The 20,353-nt window shown below is 35.8% G+C and overlaps 1 protein-coding gene across 10 annotated transcripts in view; it reads right to left on the bottom strand.

The window, feature by feature from the left end:
* Positions 1-20,353, bottom strand: part of Unc79 (unc-79 homolog, NALCN channel complex subunit) — a 272,072-nt gene that overhangs the window by 35,489 nt on the left and 216,230 nt on the right. For all 10 annotated transcript variants that reach the window (XM_063241428.1, XM_063241425.1, XM_063241421.1 and 7 more), the window contains 5 exons: positions 14,681-14,793; positions 14,509-14,594; positions 13,464-13,637; positions 10,247-10,315; positions 7,820-7,930 (listed from right to left, as the gene is read on the bottom strand). In XM_063241428.1, coding sequence (XP_063097498.1) covers positions 7,820-7,930; positions 10,247-10,315; positions 13,464-13,637; positions 14,509-14,594; positions 14,681-14,793 — 553 coding nt within the window. The remainder of the gene's footprint in view (positions 1-7,819; positions 7,931-10,246; positions 10,316-13,463; positions 13,638-14,508; positions 14,595-14,680; positions 14,794-20,353) is intronic.

Genomic DNA, 20,353 nt, shown 5'->3' with positions numbered 1-20,353 from the left:
TTACCCCCAAGCAACTTCCCCAGTTCTCTATGACTACCTACATGCATCTCCCATTATAATGTTTGATATGTTCTGCTTGATATTTTAAAACTTTCTATGTTGGTATTATATTACACATGCTTTTCTGCAACTGGAAATTAGCCACCGAATTATGCTTTTGAAATTAATCCCTCTTGATAGATGTAACTCCAGTTCTTTCAACAGCTTGTTGTACAAACTCAATTTACTGTATAGACATTCACTGATCAGTCTTGCTGTTGCTGATGCAGTAGATTGTTTTCAATTCTGTAAGCTTTTTTTTATTATCAAATACATACAGATGTAGAAAAGTATGTAAAACATTAAGTGTGCAGTTAAATGGATGAAGATGGATTGAACACTCCTGAAATCACCACCCAGGACAGACAGCAAACCCCTTAGAAGGTTCTGCGTGTCCTTGCTTGATCCTCTTATAAGCAAGTAACTGGAGCCCGTGGGGTCCGCATTTACTTTTTCTTCCTTACTTACTGCATCTCATTTTCTTATTGCTAGTTATTGCTGCGCGCTAGATGCTTTATTTTTAAAATTATTTACAGAAATAATTAATTTAAAATTACTTCTAGAAATAATTTGAAATGTTGTTTTCCTTCAAAGAGCTTATGTTTGTCTCTGTCAGGTATGTGAAGGCAATGTCAGACCAGGGGTACCTTAATCCATGTACAACAAGACTTCTATCTAATACCTCACTTTGGCTCACGATAGGCCTTGACAATGATAGTATCTATGTGAAGAGAAGCTTGTTTCTGTGCTGTCTTTATTTTGTGGCTCCAGCCAAAATCTTTGGGTCAGAGGTGTGGTAACAGAGTTCCACTATTTGTAAAACGTCCTGCATTCGGACCATGTCTCCTAGTGTTATGGAGTTTCCAAAACTGCACTTCAGCCACATTTTCTAGCCTGATAAACACTTCCAGCACAAAACTGGCCTGCAGGGCTTACCTCACACTCTGCAGATCAGAATTAGCTGTTTTTATTATACTGAGTCCTTATCTTTCAAAATGAATGTCTCCATTTACTTCGATGAAATGTTCTGATTATATCCATAATATTCTTAGGTTTACTTTTTGTTGCCATAGCATATAGGACATTTTCTTTTCTTTCTTTTTTTTGTACTGGGAATCTAACTTGGGACCCTACATTTCCCTGCATTTGCCAGGCAAGCTCTTATGTCCCCAAGCTATACCCTCAGCATATAACATTTTCAAAGTACATCTCATAATACTTTGTAGCTAAACATTAAAATAGGTGATTGAGGGGATGTGTGTGCATCTAGCATCCTAGGTATCTATAGGTTTTCTTTTGTTCATTTGCAATGACATCATCTATGAAAAATGAGAGTTGCATTTTTTCTAGTCCTGTTCTTTTTCTTGTCTTGCTGAATGGAACTGAGCCTCTAGCACTACAGTAAAAAGAAGACTGTTATGTGATAGCTTTGTATTTAGGATTTTAAGGAACTGTTGGCATTTCACCCTTAAATATAATGCTTGCTAGAGGTTTCTGGCAGATCTTCTTTTATTAAGTTAAGGAAATTCCTTTCTGTTCCTAGTTTGACAATTTATGGTAAATGAATGGTGAATTATAAAAATGTATTGTGTACATCTGCTGAAATAATGACACTTGTTTGATTTTGCAATATGATTACAGAAGACATTAACAAATGTTCTAATATTTAAACCATTTTTATACTTCATGAAAATCCCAACTAGGTCATGAGGTTCTATTTTTAATGCATTGACTTGCTATTACTCGTTTAGAATTTTTCATGTATGAAGAGCATTGGCCTGTAATTTTGCTTTCCTTTATTGCTCTTCTCTAGTTAGTATCAGGACCTCATCAAATGTGTTGGAGTTCTTTTTTTTCCTATCCTATTAATTTGTACAGAGATCAGTTTGTTCCTAAATCTTTACAGAAGTTGTCTCTAAAGTTGCAATGGAGTTTGTGGTTAGGTTTTTAATTACAATTCCATTTTTTAATCATTTAAGGTTAGTTGATTTCTTCTTTTTCTTATTTTCCCTGATAGTTACATTTTTTAAGGACAATGTCCCTGCTGTCCAAGATTTCAAGTTTATGATTATAAAGTTGGTCTAAAATCTCTAAAATGCCTGCAGTTATATTTCCTTTTTCATTGCTGATATTCTCTATTTGTACCTTTACTCTGGTATCCTTTAAAAGTCTTGCCAATGTTTTGTTTGTTTTATTAGCCTAATCAGAAGGTCACCTTTTCAGGACTTGGGATACAGCTCAGTTATAGAGCAACTACCTAGCAAAAGTGAGACTTTTGGGTTGATCTCCAGCACTAAAATAAAAAAAATAATAACACCAGCTTTTGGTTATATTGCTCCTCTATTTTATCTATGTTTTAAATTTAATTAGTTCCTGCTCTGATCTTTATTATTTTCTTCCTTAAATTTTCTGCAGTTATCATGGTATTGTAACTTAAGTGGACTTGTTTAGTTCATTTAGCTTTTCTTTTTTATTTCCAATAAGAGTATTAATAATATAAGTTTTCTTCTAAACATCTCTGTTGCTGTAACTGTCAAAGTTTGCAGGTAGTTCTGTTGAGACAAGGTTTTACTATGTAGGCCAGGTTGGCCTTGAACTCACTATGTAGCCCAGGTTGTCCCCAAACACATGGCAATCCTCCTGTCCCTGCCTCTAGGTCCTAGAATTACAGCCATGTACCACCATGCCCAGCTGTGGAAGACAGTATTTTTTTTAGTTATTCTAAATATTTTTCTAAAATTGCTTATATTTCTTTGATCTTTGAACTATTTAAAAGAATATTTTAATTTCCAAATAGAGCAGATTGCAGAGCTCATTAATATGAACCAGAAAACACACACACACACACACATACACACATATGCGACTGCAAAACCTAAAGAACTAAGAGTTTTTAGGGTTCTGGAATCAACAACCCTGATTGCATATATGCACAAAGACCCTCACACATTCACACACACACTCTCAATGTTTCATGCATGTACTCTACAAACACCCTATCCTTGAAGCTAAAGTGAAGGGACAGAATCTGATGAGGGGATAAGATTCAGACATTTGTGAATAGGGGAAAGTCAAGAGAAGACTCTTGAAAACTCCTGGGACATAGCTGTAACACAGTGTTGCTGTGCACCAGTGAAGTGTGCACATATACTTTTCCCCAGGTTTGCAGGGCACTGCGAGCTGATGTGGCTTTATGTAGGGGGATCCTCTTCTAGGGTCTAGAGCTTAACTACAGAGACAAGTATCTACACCTGTCTCAATATAACAAAACACACACACACACACACACACACACACACACACACACACGATGTGAATGGTATCCCACTAGACATGGAGCCATGGAGCCCTTGTTTGGGCCAGCTTTGAACATTTGTATGCAATCACAGTTTTCTTATGGATTTATAATTTAATTGTATTGAGATTGGAGAACAGGGTCTCATGAAAACCAGCATTCTAGTATGTTTTAAGACTTAGCTTGTGGCCGAGAATATAGCTCAGTGGCTCAGCACTGCCTGGCAAACACAAGGTCCTGAGTTCATTTCCTAACACACACACACACACACACACACACACACACAAAAGACTTAATTTGTGGACTCTTTACTCTGAATTTTAAAATGTTCCATGTTTTTAAAGCATTTTAAAATGTTCCATGTTTTTAAAGCATTCTCAAATTGGTGGATTTAAAACTCTTACATCATGGTGTTGCTCAGATCTACTTCAGACAATCATTTTATATCTGCTCGATCGATTACTGAAATACATCTAAAATCTCTCACTATGATTGCTTGTGAATTTGCCAATTTCTCTTTGTAGTCCTAATTTTCATTTAATACAGTTGAGGTTATATTATTTGCTCTATAGTTTTAGAATTGTCACAAATTTCCTGGTAAATTTTTCCTTTTATATATCAACTCTTTATGATATGCTTTTCAGTGAAAGTCAATTTACTAACTTTAGCTTTCTTCTCATTAGTATCTTTTGTGTAATTTTTTCTCTCTTTATCTTTTTTCAAAATTTCCCAGTTCTTTTACATGTATCTTTTATAAATACAATGTAGCTCTATTTTAAAATCCAATTTGGCAATTTTATGTGAGCCTAGTAATCTTGTATTTATTAACATTATTGAATTTATTATGATTATTTGGAATTTATTTCTTCTTATTTGAGCTTATTACACTTATAACTCATTTTGTACAGCTTCCTGTAATTCTTTTTGTCTTGACTGAATTTTTATTTCCATTTTATTCTCCATTTGTTTGGAATTTACACATGGTATTTCTGACCTTATGAGACTACACTTTTAAAATTTACATGTATGCTTAAGAGTTTAAAGTTACTCATAATCTCTGCTTTTCTAGTGAACAATAAATTGAATGCATTAACCGTGTGTTTGTGTGCATACACGTAGTGTGCATGTACACACAGTGAAATACTGGGTAACAATAACCTGTAAGATTTTCACGTGTGCATGTTTGTGTGTGTATGTAGTGTGTTGTAGTGTGCACTTTGCTCCTATATCTAACATTATTACTGCCTTATATTGTCAGTAATAATATCTCCATACTTTATCAATTTCTTTAGATTTTCTTCAGATGTTTTACAGCTTCATTTTTGGTTCAATTTCTTCCTCCTTTCCCTTGCACCTCCCCTTACTCCTACTTTTTGTGGTTCTGGAAATAAGAAGCAGAGGTGCACTACAACCCCTTGTTTTTTTATTTTGAGACACAGTTTCACTAACCTGCCCAGGCAAGTTGTAAACTTGCAATCCTCCTGCCTCAGCCCTCCATATATCTGGAATTATAGGAACCCACTATCATGTCCAGCATCAATTTCCTTCTTACCATATCTTTTAGAAATTGTTTGCATAAAATGTCTTACCTTTCTGCTTGCATATTTATTTAGTCATCACTGTTGAATGATATCTTAGAAATTATATGAATAGTTAATTATTCTTATCATTTTAATCATTTTTTTTCCATTATCTTAGCATTTCCACATGTTGTTCTGAAGTAGTCTTTCTTTACGGTGTCTATTCTCTTGGTTGATCTTAAAATATTTTTTTTTTCTCTTAAAATATTTTGTCTTGACCTTTCTGCTAAATTTTACCTACTCATCTAGATTATGACATGAGCAAGTATAACTTTATTTTTAAGACTTTTTAGGTTCACTGTGCTTTCTGAGTCAAAGAATTAACTTCCATTAATTCTAGAATTAATTAAAAGCCTATTTTGCTTCTCTGAAACCTTACTAGATGTTATATCTTCTCACTGTATCCTTTATCTCTTTATTTCTCTTTGCTGCCCTCCAGAAAATTCCTTCAGATCCATTTTCCACTACACCAATTTTCTTTTTAGCTGTGTCTAATTAGTCTATCCACTTAAAATTTTAATATCCAGGACTATTTTTCATTTCTACGATTTCTGTTTAGTCCAAATCAATGAGCTAAATCTGGTTCATTTTTTAAAATGACTATAGAGCTTTCTGTGTTTTTTACTCATCCTGTATATGCTTATCATTTGATATATGTTTTATAGCCTCTATTTCACAGTTTTCATATTGGAAGTTTTTGGAGAAAACTTGCTATTTGTTGACTTTGCTAATCTAGTTCATGGTAGATTATTTCCTCCTCCTCCTCTTGCCCCCACCCTTTCCCCATCCTTCTTTGGGTAATTTTAAATTTTGAGCTTATTCTCATCAGGATTTTAAATGCAGGAATATTGCTGAGGCTCAGTGGAAAATATATTCCACAAGAGAAGTTTGAGGCTTGCCTTCGGGCTTGCTTCTATCAGACATTTCAAGGCTCAACACCAGCAACTTGCTCAGCATCAATGTTATTTAAGTTTTCAGCTTGGAGGTTCCCAGAACATGAAGGTGTTATAAATTCAAACTCTAAGTGTTTCAAAGATAGGCTTATGTTTACCAATTCTCAAAGGAGACTACAATTATTCTACAGCTCCCAGGCTGAAACAGGTACCATTTCTTCTCACTCCAATGTTAAGAATATATTCTTTCCAAACCTCCCTTTTATGAAATATATAGCTTTTTGAAGGTTCTAATTTTCTACTGAGGATGACTCAGCTCCAACTGCCTACCAGAGCATTCCTAAGATTTCATCTTCTTTCTTATGCGGACTTTAAAATACAAACCATCCTAGAATGCTTCTATGTTTATTGCTCTGGGTCTCAATTCACTCATTTTTGCCTCTTTCATTCTTATAAAAATCAGGTAGATGTTAAAACCATGTCTATTCTGTCTCATCCTGAATTCTACTTTTTTTTTGCGGGGATAATTTTCAGATTATCTAGACTTTCCAAAAAAGAAGTCTCCAAAGGTCTTACTTTACTGTCCCTTTTCTTTGGATCACAGAAGGCTCAAAAAAGTTATTTACTGACTGTTTCCTATAGTTTCTCATTATTTATGAGAAGAGTGGGTACAGTCTATACAGAAGCTTTACATAAATAATAATCATTTTACAATGGAGAACTGAAGGAACGGTATATGACAACAGGAACTGACAGGCCACTAAAATTACAATTGAATATGAGAAGGCATACACTATAATGAATATTCAAAACCATGACTATCTTGACTTCAGAATCCTGAGTGGTCTCCTGTAATCAGTACCTGTAGTTCCCAACAAGTAAAAACTCATTATGGATCTTTCTCCAAAATAAGATAAAATTTAAACAAATCAAACATAAAGACAGCTAAAGAATAAAATGACTAAGGCAAATACAGTTTCTTTTATGGTATTTGGTGTTGTGTCACCTCACTTTTTAGGTGAAAAGGGAAGAAGTTATTTTTTAAGAGGGATGTAAAATAAGAAAAAAACTGTTGATTATCTTAATAGTTAGAAAATATATTGCTCCAGGGAAGGTAAAAAATACTTGTAATTAGAAAGGCCAAAGGAAAAATTATCATGGCATGTTTAACAAGCAGCAAGGACACAAGTTAAAAAACAAGAAGACAAGTCTGTTTTAGGGAGAATGAAATTATTTTTATGAGGAAATAAAAGGGTTTGTAAAAGTGAGCAACATAAATAAACAAGCATTCTAAATATTCAAGAGGGAAAAACACAAACAGAGACCCCACTGAAAATAAACTTGGAAAATATGGAAATTGAAGTGTCTATGCATATTGTTCTTAAGTACAGAAATGCTCTTAATATTTCCTGCCTCCACTTTTCCATTCCAAGAGCGTCTATGAATTCCAATACAGTTGCTGCATCTGCTGGGCAAGCAGTACTTTTCCACTTTCTCAGTTGTGGGCAAAGGAGCACTAAAGATAATTCAATAGAGGAACTGTGATTAAGGCGAGATGACAAAAGATGAGATCCTGATCTCAGAGGCCAAGAACCCAGAACTGGGGAACAAACAAATGATGAGAATTAAGGAGTTCTCTGTGCACTTTACAAATGACAAGTCAATATTTTTCTACTTTGAATGAAAAATGATATGTAGCAATGGCTTGCCCATTAATCATGGGATAGTGAACTTGAAAAAGCCTTTGAGAGGTCATTTAGATCATTAATTTGATCCATTCAAAATATCTCTTTTAAATTGTAAGACTACCAACTCTACATATTTTAGATATATTTCGGTATGTGCAAACTGTTTCCTTCTAATGATATGCATTAGACCTTAGCAAGATTACTCATTATTAACCATATTAAAACAATTAACATGATTGTTAACAATTAACAGATTTGAGACTGATTAGAAAGAATTATTTCTGCTGGTTTTCGGTTTTATACAAACACACACATGGAACATACCTTAGTGAAAGCTCGGTAACACAAGCCACACAGCTCCACCAGGTAGGCCAGAGTGAAGACAGCATTCTGAATTACAAAGCTGAGCAGTTTCGAGAATGGTTCCAACAAACTCTGCAATGAGATTGGGACCAAACAAATTGCTGGTTTCTACCTTTAAAAAAAAGTATTAAAAGTCTTTTCACAATAACTAATGGAAACATTCTTCCTTAATTTAAAGTCTGTTGCCAGGTAGCTACTGTAGTTCAATAGAAATAGAACTGCACATTCAATCAATGGCTGAAAGAGCATGACTTCCTTATTTTAATGCTCAAAAATCCATTTTTCCATGTGACATAATATACAAACCTACTGAACTAGAAGTATCCTATCTTCCTGTCCACTCTAAGCAATCGAGACGCTGTGAGATTTGTGTTAGGATTTGCCCCTCTATTTCTCAGAACCTTTGGGCATGCATGGTTCACTAGAATCACACCCTCCAGAAGTCTGTTTTCTTATTCTGCAACTGAAGTAGCTAAGCGGTCAAGGAATTTGTCTAAGGCCATACAATTATTGAATGAATTCAAGCCCAAATCCCAGGGAAATTTTCCAGAGGTATAATTACTCTGTAGAGATTTGATTAGACTCCAAAAGACTCCCATGTCATGACTTCCATTATTTTTCAACTTCTATAGTCCTTAGTGTCTGCATTATAAAAGTAATAAAAATGTGCAAATCCAGAGTATGTAGAAAAGCACTGAAGAGGAAATAAAATTCACGTAGTCTCATCTCTAGAGATAACACATTGAAATACTTCGTTTCTTCAACGTGTATCAATTTGCTTAGTTGATATCTTATATATATGCAAATTATACATTTTATTTTTAATAACTTCATATAAAAAGAAAAGTCTAGTGTCATCTAATTTTTTGTAATCACCCATCTATTTTAATGGCCAAAAAAGAGTCACATCTTACTATGAATAACACCCTAATAAATATATTTTTCATGAAATTTTCATTTTCTTAGATTTTTCAGAAAAACAAACTACTAAATCAAGGAATATGAGCATTTTTGAGGTTTCTTCCTTATTGAAGGATAACATGAATTCATTGCATGTTAGTTGCCCCTGAGAATAGAAATTATGCTTTCTATTTGTTTGTACTTTCCACAGAAACTTTGGTGATGGTTTCTATATAGAACATTTTTTAAAAGCCTTTGAAATAGTATGTTTGGTTCAATATTCTTTGCCCTGTATAAAGGCTGTTACCTTCAAATACCAACAATGGATGAACAGCGACGGGGATAGGTCTCACACTACAAATAATGCATCCTCATTGATCAAAAAGAAAACCCCAAAATCAAGGCCATATAGAAACTTATTCTTATATCTAACAAACAAGAATGGTAATGGGCAACATGTACAAAAGAAACACAAAAGAGTTTGGACTCATTGGACCTTGGCTAAGACATTTCATTTCTCTGAGTCTATTTCCTTATCTCTAAGTGACCAAATTGAGCCAAAAAATCTCTTTGCAACTTTCTACCATACACTGTGAGTCTAGGAAAGCACAATGAAGGTAAACAGTAGCAGGTAACACAAGTTGTTGGTATATGAAGTAGTAATTACAACCTATTGCAATACACACAATTGCACTATTCACATAACATAGCCCATAGAGGTAACTGGGAATACAGAAGTGAAGGAGACAGAACTGGACTTCTTGAAGTTCATGGTCTAACTGGGGAGGCTTCAAGACAATGTAACTTGCAGAAAGCTCAGGCAGGTATTATGGGAACTGACATGGGAAGTAATTGCTATAGTTTGTATGAGCATTTACAAAGATCTAAATGGAAGTTTGAAGAATGAGAAGTTCATCATACTGGTAAGAGTAAAAGCATTTCATGGAAAGGAAATAACCTAAGCAAAGGCAAGAAAAGTGTGAAATTAAATAGATGATATATGTAAAATTCTAAACACACGGTCAGCTATAAGGTAAGTATTCGATAAATAGCAGTTGTCGTTTTGATGAGGATGATGATGTTGATCCTGAAAGTGCATAGGAGGCATAGGGGATGGGACATGCAGCCAAGGACTCAGAAAGGCAGTCTGGTAAGTCATAAGGTAACTTTTAAAAGCCACATTATTCTAAAAGGAATAAATTATCAAAGATTTTAAAGCAAGGAACAAATATGGTGAATTCTGTGTTTAGAAGGATCATCTAGTTAGAAGTATGGAGAATGGATTGGTGGACACGACCCAGGATTAGGATGGCAAATTATAAACAATAGCACTGTGATGTATTAGACACCGACCTAACAGAAGCAGAGGAAGGAGATGACAGTGGAAGCATTCAGGATACAAGAATTATGCAGTATGCGTACATCTGTCTTTTTAGATTAAAAATAATCAAGTTCTCAGTTGGCTATGTTTTTCTGAAACATACATACCCTTGTGGCATTAGTAGAGGGTATCTTCAGGAGGCAAATCATAATTCTCAAACTGGAATCTAAAGAACACTGTGAACAAATATTGAAAAAGGTAAAAAGTCAGTTCTTTCCTCATAGATCTTTTACTTCAAATAGTATGTTTATTTTAGCAAAAATAAAAATCTAAAATACAATTACCTCTTTAGAGTTTCTTATGCCATTTATTCATGCTGAAAATAAACCTTCTCAAGTTAAAATTTTTAATAAAACAGTCAATTAAACAATATTAAATAATTAAGCACAGCTTCTAGGCTATTTTTCAAAGATGTAGCTACAGAATTAAATTATACAGGAATCTGGATAGAGAACTGAGTGGATAGATGGACAGATGGATGAATGGATGGAAACATGGGTGGATAAGTGGATATTAAATGTATCCAACTCTAAAGAGGTACATGATCTTGTGAAAGATCATGTTTGAAACAAAACTTTGATTTATTTAAAAACCAAAAACTAGTTTCATACGCTCTTTCTTCATTATGAAAAGACATGAAAAAAACCTGGGAAAATGCAGTAAAATTTCAGCAAGAGAAAATCAATCATGCCTTACAAATCTATTAGAGTTCTATTTGGCAAATATATCAAAATATATATATTTTTTTATCGGTACCGGGGATCGAACTCACGACTGCCTGCTTGCAAGGCAGGCACTTATGCCGCTGAGCTAAACCTCCAGCCCCTCAAAATATACTTTTAAAATGGAATTTACTTGGGTTGAAGAAAAATTTTGCCACAAGAATAAATAACAATATTTTTGGCCAGGCATGGTGGCACACACCTGTAATCCTAGCACTTGGGAGGCTGAGTGAAGAAGATCACCGTAAGTCAAGGCCAGGCTGAACTACATAGTGAGTTTGATGCCAGCCTGAACTACATAGTGAAACCCTGACTCAAAACAAAACAAAACATAACATTATTTAACATTGTGACTGTATCACAATAGGAGGCTACAGTTTCATTTCTTTTTGGTACCAGGAATCAAACTCAGGACCTTACACTTGCCAAGTAGGCACTTATGCTGCAAGGTATATCCCCAGTCTTACAGTTTCATTTCTTCAGCTATGTATTTAGCCTCTTTCAGAGGGTGCCAACCAAGTAAGCGTTTCTCTAAGTGGAATCTCTGGATTCAGCAACAATTCTATTTCCTGGAAATTTGTTAAAATGCAAGTCCTGAGGCCCCACTATTGAATGAGAAACTCAGGAATCAGGTCTAGTAATCCATGTTCTATCAATAAGGACACTGATGCACACTTAAATTTGAAGTCCACTTCTCCAAACTGATAGTAACAACCTATAGATCATTCAAAGCCTTAATATTTTTCTCAGAGATTAAAAACAAAAACCTCCATCTGCCTAGATCTAACCTAGCAGAGGAACTTCTCACGCAAATCCTAAAAGTATTTCATAAGGGTCTACTGGGTCTATTAAAGGAACAACTGGCCTACTTAATGTGCTCAATGCCCAAAGGAGTTGATATGACATTTACTTACTTTAATCCAGGGTTGACATCACCACCCCACCACCCCTGTCAGTGATTTAAAAATCAGGAAATGTCAGCATAGATCTGGGAGGATCCATATGAGGCCTCATCACCCACATAACGATCAGCAGGTGGAGTAGTAGCTGAACCTGCAGTGGGACAGATGCTTAACAGTTTTTAGGGGTCTCATTTCTCCTATGGTCTTACCTCACTCCATTTCACTCACTAGTCCTGCAGTCAAGGTCCCTATGGACAGGGCCGACTTACAAATTAGGCATAGCAGTTGTTTGCAGCAGGCAATACTTTAAATATCTCAACTCTCATGTTAGCACATATGCATCTGAATTTGCCACCTTGCCCCACTCCTCCTCTCAGAGTACACGGCTCTCTTAGCAATGAACTCCTATGATGACACTCCTCCTCAAGGGAGGTTCTGTGTGGCTGTGTTAAAATGTGTGCATTTGATTTTTCACATGTGTATGCATGGTAGTTACATATATCTACAGTTTCAAAGTGCTAATGTTTTTAATGTGGATTTATTCAGCTAATCTAGATTTGTGAGAGAATGAGAGAAATGCTAAATATCCTTCCTCTGTACCTCTGTACTCTACCTTCAAACTCAAACCATCACAGAGAAAGCTAAGGCTCTCTGAATGATCATCCTTACATTGTCTATTAGTAACATCTGCAATTTACCAAAGGCATTATTAGAGGTGGTTGAACTTTATTATATTTTATTTATATAATATTCATTTCAGAGGTGGAGCTGCCAACACATAACTTCACTTGTCGGATTAGTGTATGATTCACTGTGTTCCAATTTAAATACTTTCACTTGTGAGGTGTACAAAGAAAGCACAAAATAACTAGTGGAACTACAGATCAAAGACACAGCAATGCCACTGCCAACCACATCTTTTCTCCTTGTTCTAGAGAACAAATGCCTTCTCCTCATTCCTACTTTAGAAGGTTTTGAGGAGTTGTTGGTGGAAATAGTGCTGGGCTGTTCCATACAGGATTTGAGTTCTATTTTTTATTCTCTCACCACTGAGCTGTTTAAGCAACTAGCACCACCTTTCTGGCTATGCAATCCCCCATACCGAAGATGGGCCTGAAAGGAGTAAGTTTTAGAACTCTCTTCCAGCTTTGGTAATATGGGCATCCATGTTGGCATTTAATGGGCCTGTGTTGGTACCAATGCTTGGGCAAATATTATTTTCAGGTAAGTTACTATGTGTGCATTCTTGCAAGGTGGCATGATAGTAGAAGTAGTAAATCCAATAGAAATATCTTGGTCTTACAAGTACTTCGTTCACAAACACCTAAGTGAACATTTCCCTTTATATAATCTCTAAAATTAAAACTTTACATTATATATCTGGGCCCCTTTAGACAAAACTATTAATCTGTTTAATAAACACTCAAGAAAATTTCTAGCTATACATAATCTACTAATGTCTTCCTGACTTTCAAAAAAATCAGCTGAAAAATGTGCACAATTTACATTAGTGAGCAAAATGCCTACTCCATATTGCTGTCATTTTGTAATATTTGAAAGAACAGCTTGAGTGATTCTCTGTACTCCATGACAGACAAGCCCTTTGGGATTTATCACATCACCCAAGACTGCTTCTTGTGTTGTTCTCTGTAAGCGAATGGTCAATAGTAATTAGAAATGAAACCTCAGGCTCTGCTTACCTTTAGAGGTAAAACACAAGGCAGCTTGGCAAAAAATGTCTGAAACTGGTTGCTGATTGTGGTCCAGAGGCTACTAGGAGAATCCATGGGTAAAGCTTCCATGAAAGTAGCAATGTTTTCCAAACAGCGTATCATAGCACCCCCTGCTGGTAAATTCTTTTTGTTATTTAGACCCTAAAAACACAAAAATAGGCAATCAAATGCTAAAATGCTGAAACAGTGTGGGAATTCATTCATATAACTATTTGGTGAAGTCAACTTTTTTTTTTTTTGTCTTTTTCATTTGTATCGGTACCGGGGATCAAACTCACGACCATCTGCTAGCAAGGCAGGTGCTTATGCCGCTGAGCTAAATCCCCAGCCCCGGTGAAATCAACTTTAAAAGTCACATATATTTCTATAAACATGTGATGACTGCCAACTGTACAGGCCAATAATGGGAATAAAACAGAAAATTCGACAAGTTCAGATAAACTTCAAAGCGAAGATTGGTGATCTTTGACTCAATGAAAGGTGAAATTTAAGCAAGAAATAAAGATCTATAATTGATGTAGTCTGGTCCTAAGAAATCACAGCACATGATGCTCACTGGAAAGAATTGTTCAGCCCAAAGACAGAAAGTATAAATTACAAGAGCAGCAGCTTTCTTTCTAGCAAAATATTAGCTGAGAGCCACAGCAGTGGAGCTGAGACTTGAACACTAGTCTCACAAGACAGCAAGACAGTGTATAAACAGTGGAGCCAGAACTAGAATCTCAGTCTGGTGATCTAATGCTCCATATTCCACTGTAATTAGGTCCTGGAACGCGAGTCTTGCCAAACATTATGTGCTGCTCCTTCTACTACAGCTCATTTTCTAAGTTCAAACAATAGTTCTGTGTACGTGAGTTTCCAGCTTGAAAGTATCTAGAAGCTTAAATGAACAGTGAATCCGTACAAAATTTAAATCAGTTTTTTGAGTTACTGAATGTAGGTTTCTTCCCCAGCATTACTGTATAGAGTGAAATTTTGGCTGGGGTATGGGGCATCATTTCAGCAAACCTACCTCCAAGAGCTGACTGAGAGCAGCGATAGAGCTCAATTCATTGAAGTCCATGAGGGATGTGGCCAAAGTCCGTAAAAAAGTTCCATCTGCAAAGCAAACAATCAGATTCAGTAGTGTTCCGGTTTCTGGGACTAGCCAGGTTTGCAGTGCCTGGAACCTCTGGGCATATTACCTTTGATGGTGCTCTGGAACAACTGCGGGAAGATGCCGTTGGGGGCCAGTTGATGGAAGATGCAGCGCAGGAACTGCTTGGCCACCCCTGCTGCATTGCCAGGGACCATCATGCTGTGTTTCAATACAAGAGAAATAGCACAAAAACTTGTGAGCCATCAAGCATGCACTTGGCATTTATTTATTCAGAGTTTAGGCAATTACACATCAGTCTCCTTATGCAAAATCTCATCATCATTTTCATTAGTGAGTTCAAACAATCTAGTCAACTTTCATTCCTATTAACAATGTATATATTTTAGAGAAAACCATGAAATGTCAAAATGATCTCAAATTTAGTTGAAGTCTCTGAAAGTACATATGAAGATTGCAGGGCCTCAGAGGAAAAGGAGACCTACAAAATTCACACGTCCAGGGAATGGCAATCAGAATTAGAATGCTGGACAAAGGTTACCAGTAAGATCCTTCCTCCAAAGTGTACTTGGCTATTGGGAGAACTGTTGTGAAGAAAACAGAAGTAAGGGAGATGCTCGTTCCCACTGAGAGACCAAGGAGATATTCTTACGGGCATCTGAGCTGATACTGGTACAAAGGGTAAGACTTTCACAGCTGCAGTTTCCTCTTCATACACTGTACACTTAACACATGTCAAAAGAGAGTCAAAAGAACTTCATGTGGTCCTGTTTCTTAAACCAAGGTATCAGAAGACGAATTTTCTGAGGTGCTTAGGGAGTAAGTTACCAGAAAGAAGAAACCAGAACCCAAACAGATACAGGGTGAAAAGTTCTGCCTGTTTACTTATTTCTATTATTGCCATGCGTACCTGAAATGCTGGCTCAAACATATAGACCACAAGTCTTATTCAGGAAAAAATAACTCCAAATTTTACAATAACTTTCAGAGAAAAGACCCTTTACCAATTTGTTTTATGAGGCCAGCATAACCCTAAAACTAAAATCAGATAAAGCCATTATCAAAATAGAACATAGAAGGAAGTTTAAAAAATGGGAAATATTCCTCATGGAGACTGAATCCAACTATGGATTACAAGAATGATACATCACAACCAAGTAGAGTTTGTCTCAGAAATATAAGAATAGTTTAATATTAAAATTCAATGGATACAATTCAATATATTAAAAAGTAAAGATCAAAAAACCTTTTATTTCAATATACATACAAATTACACTTAACAAAAGTTCAGCACACCTTATAACTTTTTAAAAAAACACAAGAAACTGGAAATAGAAGGAAATATCCTTAATTTGCTAAAGGGCATCTATGAAAAGACCATAACTAATATAACTAATAATGAGTTACTGAATATTTTCATATCTTAAAAGCAGATAAATTTGTCTTGAGTAAATGATAGGAGGTTATAAGTTTCTATAGTTATAATTTTGAAAATTTTTCATAAATTAGAATTCATCTATTTTTAAATTCCCTCAGGAAATGATACAAGGGTGAAGATATTCTCAAAACATTTAATGAAGGAGTAGTACTCAGGATATATGAAGAAGTCCTACAACTTTGTAATAAAAAGATAACAACCCAATTTAAAAAGACTCAAAATATTTGAGTACACACTTGACAAAAGAAAAATTACAAAGAGTTAGTAAGCATGTGAAAAAATGCCATTGGGGGATGCAAGTTAAAACCACAATGAGATGTCCACCTGCTACATACTCACCAAAGAGACTGAAATAAAAAAGGTCAGCAAAGCCAAAATTTGGCAAGAATGTGGATCAACCCACAATCTCATACATTGTCATGGGAACATACAATGGCAAGACAATTTCATATATAAGATAAATGGTATAATCATCTTTATAGAAAAGACCTTTTGGTGTTTTCTTATAAAGTTGAACATACATCTATCCTGTGAAACAATAAATTTCATTCCTAAGAGAAGTAAAATGTTTTCTTACAAAAAGACATGTATAAGAATTTCTTATTTATAATTGTCCAAATAAACCAGAAGTTCTTCAATAAGGAAATAAATATACAAACTATGGGATGTTATTGAGGTCTCTAAAAGAAATGAACGACAGAGACAAGCAATCATATGGGTAAATCTCAAAATGTTGATGAGTAAAGAAGTCAAAAGATATAGACTACAATTCCACTTATATGGACTTCTATAAAAGGTAAAACTTTTCTGTGGTGGAAAAAGAAAATCACAGCAGTCTTTCTTCTGTGCAGGTAGAGACTGACTGGAGTACAGGAAGGAACTGTGGTGGTAATGTTTTGTATCTTGGAAAGGGTTTGGGTTATGCAAGGATACACACTAGTCACAACTCAGTGAATATGTATTTAAGAATTGTGTATTTCCCTGTATGTAAACTTCACAAAAGAAACAAGCATACCTAGTTTGGCATGGTGATCATTACTAATGATCATGTATTATCCACTTGAAATTTACTAACACAATAGATCTCAAGTATTCATACCAAAAATTAAAAAAGTAAATTATCTGAGGTGATGGATTTATCCATTAGATTAATTGTATCAACCACTTCACAATGTATGCAGTATATAAAACATCACTTTGTATACCTTAAATATATACAGTTTTTATTTGTTAATCATACCTCAATTAGCTAGAAGAAAAAGAAATAGCCATATACAAAAATTGAACTTTAGGGCTGGAGCTAAAGATGGCAGATCAGTAAGCAGAAAAATACAGAGCCTCCCTGAGAGAAACATCTCAGATGTCAGGATAAAACATCTTGAAGAGGACCAGACAGAGGGAGATGGATACTCTCAATCCAGGAAGAAACTAAAGGGAAAAGAACTGGTCAAACACACAGTCCCGGGGCTACCATTGGAGCAGCTAAGATTAGTGGCCCCTTTGCTCTCATTGGAGCCACCCAAACTCATGCCACCACCGCAACTCACTGGAGCCACAGTCATGCTGAAGTCAAGGGTTGGTGAACACAACGGAGAATGGAACCTGCATGGAGTCCTGCACTAACTTGCAGTGAGTGCTCAAAATAAGACCCTCCCATAGGAAAGGGGTGACCAACTGGATGACATGTTGGAATCCAGGATGGTCATGAACAAGGAACGTCAGTGACTTCAGTTGTTTGCTCCCTACCCAGAGCAGATTGGTGGGATATGCTTGGCCTGAGTCATGGTCATGCCCCTGGCTGGGGCCCAATAAGTTGTCCCAAGCCAATTCTGTACGTGTGGCACATACTAACGTGGTGAAGACCCCCACAGGTTGACTGGTTTGGAGGGGAGGGGCCAACATGTACTGCCCCTGATTGCACCTCATGACCAACAGCAAACTGGAGAGGACAGAAATCCTTAGCCAGCATGCTTCAAAAGAACTATTATCAACAAGGAAAGGGGCTTGGACCTCCACTATACACCTGTATGGACGAAACCAAAAACATGACAAAAGAAAGAAATAAGAAAAATCCCCCAACCCCCAATCCTGCAAATATTAATCCAGGAGAGGTAAATAAAAAAGAGATTGAGGGCAGCAAATGTGCAATATCAGACACAGCATCAGCAAACATAAAGAGATATATTTGTGATATCACAGATGAGCTCAAAAGTGAAATATTAATTCAAGTAAAGCAAGATATAAGAAGATTAATAAAAGAAATGCTAAGCACCTCTCAAGAACACACAAGAATGGAGGAACACAAAAAAGGAAAGAAACATTCGAAGAAGAATATAAAGAAAACCTAGAATACACAAAACAGATTCAAAAAGATTACCAGGAAATTAAAAACTTCACTGAAAGCTGGAAAAATTGCCTGAAAGAAACTAGAGACAGATTAACAAAACTTGAAGATAGGTTTATAATGTCTGATCGTGAAAGGAAAGATCTCTTAAAAATAACAAGGAAACAGGCAGTAACAATACAAAGGCTAGAAGTTGAAAGAGAATCTATACCTTAAGAATAAAAAATGCGAGTGAAGATGCAGGGGTAAACACAAAGAAAATACAAAGGCTATTCACAGAAATAATTAAGGAAAATTTCCCAAGCATAGGAAAAGTAAATGATATTCAGATATATGAGGCATACAGAACTCTAGCCACCTACAACCAAAACAGAGCTACACCCAGACATATAATAATTGAGATACCAGAAATTCATCACAAGAACAGACTATTAAAAGCCATCAGAGAAAAGAAACAGATCACCTATAAAGGAAAACCCATTAAAGTCATGGCAGACTTCTTGACACAAACTATCAAATCAAGAAGAGCTTGAAGTGAAGTATTCCAAGCCCTGAAAGAAAATAACCTCCAACCCAGATCAATGTACCCTGCAAAACTGTCTCTCAAAATTAATGGAGAAACAAGATGCTTCCATGACAAAGAGGAACTGGGGGATTTTGTGGCCACCAATCCCACCCTACATTGAAGGATATTCTAGACATTTTAGAGAGACAGAAAAAAACACAGGATTTTGGGAACAGTGGCAGAGAGGCCTCAATGAATGGGGCAGACAGCGGAATGAAGCAGACAAGTAGACAACCAATGGCATAAAAATAGCATAACAGAGATGAGGCAGAGAAGATTGGCTATAAACTTTAACACAGATGGCCTTGAAACACTAAAAAGAAGAAACACAGGCAGAGTGGTTCAGGAAGTAGGGTCCATCAAGACGTTCTGTATAGGAAATACAATTAACCTGAAAGAGGGCTTATGGACCAAAAATCAAATATGAGAAAGCAATCCTCTATGTGACAAGGAACCAGAGAGAAATAGGGGCTACTCGACCAGCACCTGCAGATAGGTTGGAAAGACATGATACTTTTGTGCAGTACAGAACAACTCAGCTATAATGAAGGAAAACCTTGAGGCTTTTGTAAGTAAAAGAATACAACTTGGGGTCAAGTCCAGGAGTGAGAAAATTTGGAACCACTTTGGTAAATATCAGGTTGCCCCCTCAATCTAAAAACTGAGGGAGTTGGTAGGACACAAAATGCACAGTGCACCCTGTAGGAGTGAAAGGGTAGGAATAGTCTAAAAAAAGAAGGCAGAGGATATTGTTAATAATGTATCAGGACTTAAAACCCACATTACTCTCTCTGCTCTGTTTAGATGGATTATATTCTGTTCCAGTCTGTCTACTTGTACTAGATTTGAGGGCAGACACCTATCCCGGAAATAGCAGGATATAGTATGGTAATCATCCTTAATTTCCTACTAACTTAATCTGAAGCCCTATATAATTTACACTGTCTTATCATGACTGATCTTATTTGAATCTGGTTTGTTAGATTGCTGTTTTGTATTGACTGATTTTATTCAAATCTGTTATGATTGATAGTATCAAGTCTGAGAGTATAGGCAAATATACTGAAGATTACAAGATTTACTAGACACCCACTCTGGTTTTATTATTACCTGTTTTTGAAGTCTTACAATGTCTACAATGTTTTGTTTTTTGTTTTGTTTTTTTTTTTTTTTTTAAATCAGTACTGGGGATCGAACTCATGACCGCCTGCTTGCAAGGCAAGTGCTTATGCCGCTAAGCTAAATCCCCAGCTACAATGTTTTGCTTTTATTAATATTGTTATATACTGCTATATTCAATTATACTATGCCTGATGATATAGATAGTTCTATTGAAGATAACAAGAGACACCATAGTAACTATTGTAGATCACCTTGTATTGTGGTTTTATGACTTTTTCATTTCATGTTTTTC

The sequence above is a fragment of the Cavia porcellus genome, unplaced genomic scaffold, assembly GCF_034190915.1.
Source record: "Cavia porcellus strain 051 isolate PalLab524CR breed Dunkin Hartley unplaced genomic scaffold, mCavPor4.1 scaffold_31, whole genome shotgun sequence".
Taxonomy (NCBI): domain Eukaryota; kingdom Metazoa; phylum Chordata; class Mammalia; order Rodentia; family Caviidae; genus Cavia; species Cavia porcellus.
The sequence above is the reverse complement of the archived record's forward strand: the minus strand, read 5'-3'. Positions and strand labels throughout refer to the sequence as shown.